This window comes from Nansenia antarctica (genome assembly GCF_963989245.1).
Source record: "Nansenia antarctica genome assembly, chromosome: 11".
Classification (NCBI taxonomy): Eukaryota; Metazoa; Chordata; class Actinopteri; order Argentiniformes; family Microstomatidae; genus Nansenia; species Nansenia antarctica.
The window spans coordinates 5,811,989-5,824,153 of NC_137681.1; the positions used below are offsets into that span (position 1 = coordinate 5,811,989).

Consider the following 12,165-nt stretch of genomic DNA (forward strand, 5'->3'; position numbering starts at 1 on the left):
GATGTGACACACAGAAGTTTGAAAGTTGAACTTTTGTAACCTAAGGTGGCAGACTTTTATGAATATAATTATTTCCGTTGAACTGCATCATGGACAGATGTGTTGCCACAGACGATTTCATAACACAAATTACAAAACGCACCTTGATCAGCCTCCATGATTCCATCTAACCAGGAACCACAGACTCAAACATACCCTCTCTGTCCTCTAACCCTTCCCCTCCTCCCCCTCCTCCCCCTCCTACCCCCTTCCTACCCCCCAAGGTGTCCTTCAGCGTGGAGGCCCGCGCCCGAGGCTGCCCTAAAGAGAAGCGCAAGACCTTCGTCATCAAACCCCTGGGCTTCAAGGACTCCCTGTCCATCACCGTCACCTTCGAGTGCGACTGCAAGTGCCAGGCCCGCGCCGAGCCCTCCAGCCCCGTCTGTAACCACGGCAACGGCACCTACGAGTGCGGCATCTGCCTGTGCCACCCGGGCCGCCTCGGCCCCCGGTGCGAGTGCGCCGAGGGGGACTACAGCCCCACGGAGCAGGACATGTGCAGCGCCGCCGGGGGGGGGGGGCTCGGGGGGGCCGGAGGCGGCCGTGTGCAGCGGGCGGGGCGACTGCGTGTGCGGCCAGTGCGTGTGCCACAGCAGCGACTTCGGAAAGGTGTGGGGGAAGCTGTGCGAGTGCGACGACTTCAACTGCCTGCGCTACAAGGGGGAGCTGTGCTCAGGTGAGTGAGACGGGGGGGGGGGGGGTGGAGGGGAGGGTGGTTACATGTCGAAGTGTCCTTAGGCAAGACACTGACTGAACCCCAAATTGCTCCCAGTGAGCGGGCCGGCCGGCGCCTTGCATGGTAGCTTGCCGCCGTTGGTGTGTGAATGTGTGCGTGAATGGGTGAATGAGAGGCCGTTGTAAAGCGCTTTGGATAAAGGCGCTATATAAGTGCAGTCCATTTACCATTTACTATTATGAATGTTGGCTGTTTGGGAGAGGCAGGAGGGACGTCACACACATCGAGGGTTGGTGTCAGGGGTGTACACGGTCACTTTGAGGGACCCTGTCGATGTTGGTGTCCAGGTTTCTGAGGTAAACAAGAACGCTGTCCTTCATCGTAGAAAGACCTGAATTTGCCATTTAGCAGATGCTTTTAATCCAAAGTGACTTACAATTACGAATTACAGGGACATTCCATCTGGAGTAACTGAGGGCTAAGTGCCTTACCCAAGGGCACACTAGTGGTGGTGTTTCAGGCTGGATTTGAACTCACAACCTTCACCAGTCCAACTCACTATCAACTACTAGAACACCACTACCCCGTAAGACTACGTCCCAAGGTTATTTTATTAATATATATTATTATATTATATATTATTATATTATATTATTATATTATATTATTATAATATAATTGCGCATTACAAAGATCCCAAGAAGTGACATAGCAGTACAGGACTTTCTCTCTCAAACAAACTAGCGGGTAGCCCTCCCTGCCTCCACCTTAGTGACAGACCAACGACCTCATATGGGAAGAATTACCCACAATAACAGCCAGTCTCTCTCTGCTTGGGCAAGGAAGGGCTCCATTCACAACAAACATGCTGGTGTTTTAGTGTTAGTCTGAGGGCTAAGCCAGGCGTTGGATGTGTGTGTGTGTGTGTGTGTGTGTGTGTGTGTGTGTGTGTATGCTCTGAGGGCTAAGCCATGCGTTGGACGTGTGTGTGTGTGTGTGTGTGTTTATGTGTGTGTGTGTGTGTGTGTGTGTTTGTGTGTGTGTGTGTGTGTGTGTTTATGTGTGTGTGTGTGTGTGTGTGTGTTCTGAGGGCTAAGCCATGCGTTGGACGTGTGTGTGTTTGTGTTTGAGCTGAGGCGCTAACAGAGGGAGAGGTGCTGACAGAGCACACACACACACACACACACACACAGAGCCGAGCGTTAGCCGTCAGAGGAGGAGAGGGGAGCAGCAGGAGTTGGTTTGACGTCGGTCCTCAGGGGTGGTTTGGAGATTTGGGAGGTTAGTTCTCTTTCTAGGACCATCCCTGGAACCTCTCTGTCATGTCTGAGGTAACCATGGTACAGTAGCTCAGTAGCTATGACAGAACGGGTGTCTGACTGTGTGAGGTCAGTTATGGCAACAATCCATCGCATCACTCTTTTAGGGTCCAACATTTTTCCTTTTGTGTGACCTGACCAGGAAAACATTCGGGCCCCGAGTTGAACTCCAGAGGAGTTTATAAAGTTCAGAAGGGCCTCGAGTTTTTCTTAGTGACGTCACATGGTGATGAAAGACTTGAGAGCCCTGCACAAACATACACATCTCTTCAGCGATCTTCTCATGGTGGCCCAGACACCAGGGGAGGCTGGCGGAGGTAGAAATCGGAGGCCGGGCTCATTAGAGGCAATGGAACGGAATGAGGAATGGTGTCAAACATGTGGGATCAAACACTCCGATTTCTGCCTCCACCAGCCTCCCCTGCTGTACAATTAGCCTCTCTAAGCTGTATTCCCTATCGCCCTATTATTATCATGAAAATACCTCTCTGCTGTGTCATTGGCTGATGGTGTCATAGAGCTAAAAATAAACCTAATATGGTAAAAAAAATAAAAGGGGGGCAGGGAATGTGCTGGAAAAGCAGTGTGTGTGTGTGTGTGTGTGTGTGTGTGTGTGTGTGTGTGTGTGTGTGTGTGTGTGTGTGTGTGTGTGGGTGTGTGTGTCTTGTACATCTGGGTGTGTGTATGTGTGTGTGTGTGTGTGTGTGTGGGTGTGTGTCTCTCGTACATCTGGGTGTGAGTGTGTGTGTGTGTGTGTGTGAGTGTTTGTTTATGTGTTAACACATTGTTTTCCCGGGTGGGAATAGCCTCTCTACCACCACACGGCCTGAGAGGAGCGATTAGCGCTGGGTAATGACAGGCGGAGGGTCTGCTGAGGGTCTGCTGGGGTTTGTGGTCCTCCACACATGTTAGTGAAGTCATGTTTCATCCCGGCTGCCCGCCCCCAAATGTTCCCCTGTCTCATTGTTTATCTGCGGCTGCTCTGTGGCGATACGCCACAACAACGGATGTGTGTTCCTTCTGCACTGTCACTGTCCTTACTGGCACTGCTAAACTGTTAAACTATAAACACACACACACACACACACACACACACACAGTATGTACATGTTTACACAGCTAGCGAATACAGAACCAGAGCAGTAATAGATAGTGCACAGTAAATGTACACACATACAGATACACATACGAACACACACACACACAGACGCACGCACGCACGGACGCACACACACACACTCACACACTTACACATACGAACACACACACACACACACACACACACACACACATACACACACACATACACATACGAACACACACACTCACATACACATACGAACACACACACATACACATACGAACACACACACTCACATACACATACGAACACACACATACACATACGAACACACACACTCACATACACACACGAACACACACACACACATACGAACACTCACATACACATACGAACACACACACACACAGACGGACGGACTAAAAAAACACCCAGACGCAGTGTGGTGACACACCATAACTCATTTATAGCAAAACAATGGAATAAGTCTTAACCACTCGGAGTGTTCCAGAAACGTCTTCTTCTCAGGGTTGCAGTGTTGCTGTTCAGATGCCAGGAATTCCAACACCAACACCAACACCAATGCCATTTTTAGAAAAATCAAAACGACTTAGAGGAGATTATGGACGACTTAACTGCAGTGCACTGACTGGGGGGGGGGACTGACTGTGAACGTGATGTATGTGCGGAATGTTCTTGGGAAATCTCCCGTTTTGTCCCGTATATGATTTATGACATATGGCAATAAAGGGTCATGGTGGAGGATGGAAACCCGGTTGGTGTGGATGAAACATTGTTTCCTAACGAGAGCTTCTACCCCCCTACCCAGTAAACAAAGAGTCCAAAAGAAGTCCTCAGGGAAGCCGGAATGTGGGTTCAGATGACGTCTTTCTAGGACGTCCAGATGACGTCTTTAGGACGTCTTATGGACTACAGAATCGTCTTCTGGACGTCCTAGAAAGACGTCATCTGAACCCACATTCCGGCTTCCCTGAGGACGTCTTTTGGACTCTTTGTTTACTGGGTACCATCCCCTACCATCCAAGAGACGGTACAGGATCCAGCGGGTTCCAGAACAGCTACTTTCACAGACACTCTCACTCTTATAAACAAACTCCTTCCCACCCCCCCCTACACACACCTGTTGAATTTATCTAATCTAACCTAATCTACCCCTCTACCCTCTCTCTCTCTCTCCCAGGTACGGGCACCTGTGACTGTGGGTTCTGCCAGTGTGACGCAGACTGGCGCGGGGAGAACTGCAACTGCTCCAGGAGGACGGACACCTGCATGTCGGCCCTGGGCCTGCTGTGTAGTGGGCGGGGCCAGTGTGTGTGTGGCACCTGTGAGTGCACCCAGCCTGGGGCCTACGGGGCCACCTGCCACAAGTGCCCCACCTGCCCCGACGCCTGCACCATGAAAAAGTGAGGAGGGCAGAACACACACACACACACACACACACACACTCACACACACACACACACACACACATGTACGAGCACACACTCACACACTCACACATTACTGCACCATGAAGAAGTGAGGAGGGCAGAACACACACTCACATGCTCTCACACACTCACACACATGTACGAGCGCTCACACACACACACACACACACACACACATACACACACATACACACACACACACACACACACAGTTTAGAACCCACAGTCATAGGTACCCGTACCTGGAAGAGGGGGTAGAGGGGTAGATTAGATTAGATTAGATTGTTCAACAGGGTGTGTGGGGGGGGGGGGGGGGTTTGTTTATAAGAGTTTAGAAATTCTGATATGGGTAGGCTCCAACACACACACACACACACACACACACACACATTACTGACATCGAATAATTAAAAGATGTGCGTGTGTGTGTGTGTGTGTGTGTGTGTGTGTGTGTGTCTGTGTGTGTGTGTGCGTGCATTGATCTCCTAGGGACTGCGTGGAGTGTAAGCACTTCAAGAGAGGGAAGCTGTTTGATGACAACACCTGTACCCGCATCTGCAGGGACGAGATCCAACTGGTAGACGACCTAGGTAACCCTGGCAATGCCCGGAAACCAAATAAGATCGCATGCAAACTAACTCTGTCAAGTCAGTGGTTATGAACTGACATCATCTGTTGAATGGACTGAGTATCATTCGTATTGTGAATGTCAGATCTGAATTTGGTAAAACTGCATTCTGTTACAATGCTCCTTCAACGTGGAATGTACTTCAGAAAAAGTTGAAACGTAGCACGTTATTCCACTCTCTGGCTTTAACCTGTGTGTTACATACAGAGACTTTGAAACATACATGCAAATGTGCTTAGGTTATCTTTTATAGCCTGTATCTGCTCACTGTTTCTGTTGCTTGTTTGTCATTATTTTATGTTGTTATATTGTATGTTTTTATATTGTATGTGGTGTCTTTCTTAATGAAGTGCTGCTTTTCTTGGCCAGGGCTCATTTGAAAAAGAGGCTACTGTCTCAATATGACTACCCTGGTTAAATAAAGGATAAATAATTAAAAAAAAAAAATTTAACAAAAGACTACATTAATATGTAGTAATGTGTTAATGAATGTGTATTCCTCCGCTCTCTCTGTACCCCCCAGCGTTCCATGATAAGAATGCGGTGAACTGCACCTACAAGGATGAGGATGATTGTGTCGAGCGGTTTCAGTATTACGAGGACGCCAGCGGCAAGTCCATCTTGTTTGTGGTCAAAGAGCCTGGTAAGACATAAACACACACTCACGCATACACACAACGTACCACACACACACACACACACACACACACTCAGACGTACACATAACAGCTCACAGACACTTTACTCAATACTACCTCTCACAGACTCACACCCACTGCCTCCGAGTGCAATACTCATGTCATTCTACTTGTACTATTTTATTATATTTGACTATTTGTACTGATAATTAGGTATCCTGTTCCTGTCTTATTTGTCACTTATGTTTTGTACTATTGTCACTTTTTGTAATCTCGACTTATCTTGCCTTATTGTCTTGTGCTGCGATGTCAGGAACCGAAGCCTACGGATTTGACTCTCTTACACTTGTGTAATGTGACGTAACAATAAAACTAACTTGAACTTACTTGAACATACCACACACACACACACACACACACACACACACACACACACACACACACACACACAAATAAGTACATTGACATTATTTCCGCTGACAAGGACACTGTATTTTTTTGTGCCAATGAGCCTGTATGGACAGAGGCTTGAGATGCCTTAAAGCCATTGACGATTACAATCTCACCTCTATACAACAACGTGACACACCACCACCGACAGGTCACGGCTAACTTTCTTTTTCTCAGCGAGACCGGTGTTTGTCTTTTGATCTTGAACACGCCAATCACCGTGCAGCATTTCCGTACCCCTTCATCTGCTTGTTAAGCGGTCCATGTTGAAAGAGTGCGTGCGGTGAGAAGGCCATTAACAGGCAAGGCCCGCAGAGAGAGTCTGTCCCCGGGTCTGCTTTTAATGGACCCACGTGTGTAATTTAGGCACGACTAGGTAGCGAGGAAGTACACCAAACCTCTCTTAAGCACAAAGCGCCCCCACCTTGTTAAAACACGCTCGTAAACAAGCATCCCTGCTCACCGTGGAACTCGCTGACGTTACACAATCCTCCTGAGAGGAGGGAGAGGGAGAGAACAAGGGAGGAGGGAGGGATGGTGGGAGAGAGAGAGGAAAGGGTGAGACAGGGAGGGAGGGAACAAGGGAGGAGGGAGGGATGGTGGGAGAGAGAGAGAGGGGAAAGGGTGAGACAGGGAGGGAGGGAACAAGGGAGGAGGGAGGGATGGTGGGAGAGAGAGAGAGAGGGGAAAGGGTGAGACAGGGAGGGAGGGAACAAGGGAGGAGGGAGGGATGGTGGGAGAGAGAGAGAGGGGAAAGGGTGAGACAGGGAGGGAGGGAACAAGGGAGGAGGGAGGGATGGTGGGAGAGAGAGAGAGAGGAAGGGTGAGACAGACAGGGAGGGAGGGAGGGAGAGAAAATGGAAAGAGAAACAGCCTCTCTTCTTTCAAACAGTGTTTTTGGCCTCGTCCCGACTCTTTTTGGGCTGATTTGTAGTCGCTGCCAGAACCTGGAATTCCTGAAGTGAAACTCACACAATCAGAGAAAAGAATAAATAAAGACCGAAATGTTCTCTTCCCTTCGTGCACTGTCTATCCAAACCATTAACCATAACACATTTTCATGCTATTAAACACATACGCCCACTAATTACCTTGTCTTGAATGTACACTTACAGTATATACTGTATGTTATGAATTCTAAATGAAGGTATTTCGCTACGGGCCAAATCACATAGCAGTGGGATTTAATATACTCCCCAGTATTTGTTATACTATCCTGACTAACATTGAACAGGACCGGTGATAAGGATTTACTGTATCGCTTAGATAGCCAAGAAGATGAAAGGTAAGAGGGGTCAAAGGTGACAACAGGAAATTGGGGAAGAGTGAGAGCGGTATAGAATGAGAGGAATGACGCTGCCGAGAGGAAATAAGAGTGGAGCTTAGACGGTCTGCTTTGATGTTGTTAGCTGTCTGCTGCCTCTGCGTGTTGCCTAACATTCTTCATAGACATACCCCCCACATTCACACACACACACACACACACATGCATGCACGCACGCATGCACGCACGCACACACACACACAAACAGATGGGCCTTATCAACAGAGTGAAGGGAGTACAGTAGGGGTGGTTCATCTCTTCCTTATCTGTTCCTTTGCAAAAATCAAGATTCAGATCACTATCCCTATTCGTAATCCTAGCCTTTATTTGTGTGTGTGTGTGTGTGTGTGTGTGTGTGTGTGTGTTTGTTTTTGTTGAAATGAACAAAAGTGACTCTGTTTTTTAGTGGCTTTGTGGCAACATAAAGCATCATGGTTTGGCGAACGGGGATAATAATAGATGTTTGTTCTTTGACTTTGTTTGGTTAGAATTTCCCTTTTTGAATGACAAAGCAACTCTCTTCTCCCCCTCTGTCCTCCATCATCCCTCCTTCCTTCCTCCCGTTCTCAGACTGCCCTAAGGGCCCAGACATCCTCGTGGTGCTGCTGTCGGTGGCGGGGGCCATCTTGTTCCTGGGTCTGGCTACGCTGCTGATCTGGAAGCTGCTGGTCACCATCCACGACCGCCGCGAGTTCGCCAAGTTCGAGGAGGAGCGCGCCCGGGCCAAGTGGGACACGGTGAGGACGCACGTCTGTGGATGCCAGGGTTAGGGGGGGCAGTCAGCACTCGAGTTGACGAGGGATGAGGGGGGATGGCATCCCCCCTGAAATAAAAATGGTCAAAATCATCCCCCTTCTAAAACTGCCATCCCCCCTTTCAATCCCTTATGTCATTTTATCAATGAACGTGGTATTACTGCTATTTCAACAGTTAGTTTTGCGCATATTAAGTAAAACACTGTGGGCGAGGGTAGGGGGCACGCACACATGCAATGACATTTTTACCAAGTCACTGACACTGAAGTCACTGACGCTGTGGGGATGCTAAAATTGTCCCCATATGATAAAATCCACCATCCCCCCTGATGTTCTTTTACAACTTGAGTACTGGGCACAGTGGCTCGGTTTGCATTTCTATTCATCCAGTTCCCGGGGATGAGATGAAATTCACTTTATGAATTGAAGTTTATTTGCCAGATATTTGCCATAATAACAAAGGGAAAACAAATGAATTTTGGCATGGATGATCTGGAATAATTCAAGGCAGGGTTAGATCCTGTCCCTCTACTCTCATTACTCTCATTCCCCGGACACTTCTGCCCCGATGCTCGGAAGGTCTGTAGCATCTGCAGTGTCTGTGTGTCTCCCAGACTACGGATTTCATCTGGGAATGATTACATAAAGCACAAGACAATACTGTATATTACAATAGGACAAAAGACTACTACTTCTGACTAATGGTTTTCATTTTGAGTCGTTGAACTGCTAGTGTTTTGTGTTTTCAAACCGGTTGGCAGTGGAGGTGGGTGGTAGTCCCCCCCCCCTCTCTCTCTCTCATGATGCTTTTTATTATTTTTGCGGCGTGCTGTTCTTCCCAAACAGAACAAAAGGCAGCCTCTGCTCTCCAGGGGCGGGTCGGGTCTGAAATTAACCGACGTTAATTAGCCTTTAATGGCAGGAGGCAGCAGAATCTGTAGCTACGCACACACACACACACACACACATCCACACGCACACACACATCCACACACACACACACACACACACACATCCACACACACGTTTTCTCACCGGTCTGCCCTTCCCACATCTGGGGCCCCTAATCCCATGCCCAAGGTCTGCCAAAAACTCCCATAATCCCGTTCGTTTAAAGGTGCTACGTTTTTCATTCCCCACTGAGTGCCACTGACTATTCATGAGCTTAGAATGATAATCTCCGTTTAGGGCAGTTCAGAGATATTGAGCGTCAAAGTTTTTACATTCCATTATGTTTTGTGAGACGGAACCTTTGTATTTTATGAATTACTAACTCAAAAATGTCAACATTTTAAAAAATAACACCACACAGGCATTAATAATAATAAACACCTAATGGATCAGATTATGTAAAAAACTCAATTTTGACAAAAATGGAGATAGAACCTTATAATTCTAACGTCACGTATTTCTTTTCTTTTTTGTTGTTGTCATAGGGGCATAACCCTCTGTACAAAGGAGCCACCTCCACCTTCACCAACATCACATACAGAGGGAACAAGGACTGACCCTGCCGACCGATCCACAAGCCAAGGAAGCTGAGGGTCGCTTAGAAGGATCACTTCACCCATCGGACTGTTTCCGGTTCTTTCTGGAATGTTACCATTTCATGTGCGGGGCTCTACTGCCACAAGAGGAAGATGTAATATTTGTTTGTGGGTTGTAAATATGTAGAAACTATTCCAAAGACTATTCTATGAGGCATTCCAACTTAAACTAGTAACCCTCGAATTCTAGCATTATGCCCATGCCACTGATATTTCCTTTTAGGAAAAAACATCAATAAGCTCAATGTTGTACTCTGAAAGTAGAGGATTGAGATAAATGTACTGCAACGGACTTGACTCGAGGATGGCACATCGCTTTATTTTGTTACTGAAGACGAGCGATAATGATACTCACAGCACACATGACATCACTTCCTCCATCAGTTGTGATTTCCTGTTTGTGGCCTTCTGGCTTGATAAGACATTGGGACCATCAGTGTAGTGGCCAGGATGTAGCGGTGTAGCGGTGATATGACCGTGTGGTTTCACTTTGTGTCACTTCACTTTGGGAAAAGTGGCTGAATTGCTGAAGTGTTCAACTGCAACTGATAAGCAGTTTCCTGAGGTTGCGAAAGTTGACTAGAAATAACATATTGCTCAGATATGCCAAGACGTCATGCTTAAAGTATTTCATTTTTTTTGCATTGGTTAGGGAAATAGTAGTGTGGTGTATGGTTTCAGAACCTTTCTGAGTCTTTTCATAAGTGAACCCCACCAGTGCCTTGCTACATTCTCAATGTTCAAGTATATAATTCAGACACTCAGCTACAGTACTACAGCTACAGTACCATACCTCTATCATTTGGTACATTTCCAACTCTAAAAGTGAGTGGCAAAATATAGGTCAGTGCCTTGTAATTAAAAAACGTGGATGGGTTACCAAGATATTTGATCACTGTGTACATTTTGCACTTGTTTTCTTTTATGGACAGCTCTTGCTGATTATTGGTCAGTTAAGCTGTCAATCATTCGTTAATGACCAAACTTGTAACTGGACCTCCGGCCCCCTAGGGTGTCACAGATGACAGGGTTCATTGACTCTGGGCTCAAGATATACGTCTCTGAAATGTACAGAACCTTCTCTTCCATTCTTTCCATGGAGGGGATGTGTCATTATTATGTTGTTCTTGTCTATTACATCATTCCATAACAAACTTCACAGGGGTTTGTGTTGTAAAGAAAAACATGTTGTTCTTTTCAATTTGTTGTTCATATCCACTTCTGCAAGGGAATTTTTCGAATTAAAGGACTTAAATGGACACTTGATACAGGACACATGTGCTGTGTATTTATTCTTGTTTATTTTCTTACCATGAGAGCCTCCTTATTCAATAGGCTTTAACCACAATGCTCAAAGCCTTATTCATTCAGGATTTCAGGCTATGTTCCACAGCATTGCATGTCGTGACTCCTAAGATGACACTCCAAGAAAACACTGTTAGCCTACACAGTGAAACTAAAACTCAACATATCAATAAAACATTATTTATTGCATTCAGAGAGAGAGAGAGATGTGGTTTGACCTCTTGAAACTGCTTACATAACCATCGTTTTAGTTAATTGGTCCATGTTAGACTTGTGTTGGAGCACAGGGACCAAAGTGAGTGGGACCTTCTTAAGCATGGTGTGTAGAACACTGCCTCCCCCTTCTGGGCTGTATGTATGCACAATATCCTGCAGGCAAAATGTTACACACCACAGAGTCACAGACCACCATCCCAACCCCTCTGAATGAATAAAGATATTCTGTAAACCACGTGCTTTACTTTAATTGATCACCTTGAGCACATGATGACTGGTGCCCCTGGAATGAGAGGAATACATAATTCATCAAATATACAAATGTGTCATGATCAATAATAAGATGTGAATAAACATGATCATTGTATCTGCCCGCACGGTTGGCAAGGACACATCAGCCCAATAGTGTAGTTTACTTAATTGATTCAAAAGGATTGAACTGATTCATAAGGGCCAATCGCCCCCCCAAAAATTGGAGGTTGGTTGAGCATGCATGCATGACTGTGTGTGTGTCTGTGCACTGATAGGTCCCCCCCCTGTGGTGATTACACCAACTTGTATCTGTCTCAAATGTTTAATACATCATGTAAAAACGCCCTGATTCGAATCAAATCGATCTGGATTCGTCGTCGATGTCAGGGGACATTTCCGCAGCAAGACTGGCAAGGAAAAAACAACCACAAAAGCCTGAACCAGACTGAACCAGAGAGAGAGACCGTTTAATCTCTGACTGAAC

General features: G+C 46.6%; 1 protein-coding gene across 1 annotated transcript in view; it reads left to right on the forward strand.

The window, feature by feature from the left end:
• The window catches only part of LOC308167500 (integrin beta-3-like), a gene marked incomplete at both ends in the record, with an annotated part of 20,827 nt that extends 10,958 nt beyond the window's left edge, over positions 1 to 9,869 (forward strand). The window contains 7 exon segments of the mRNA XM_080541917.1: positions 264 to 556; positions 558 to 715; positions 4,317 to 4,539; positions 5,056 to 5,156; positions 5,718 to 5,837; positions 8,177 to 8,343; positions 9,798 to 9,869. Of these exon segments, the coding sequence (XP_080398043.1) occupies positions 264 to 556; positions 558 to 715; positions 4,317 to 4,539; positions 5,056 to 5,156; positions 5,718 to 5,837; positions 8,177 to 8,343; positions 9,798 to 9,869 (1,134 nt within the window).
• Positions 9,870 to 12,165: the final 2,296 nt, after the last annotated feature.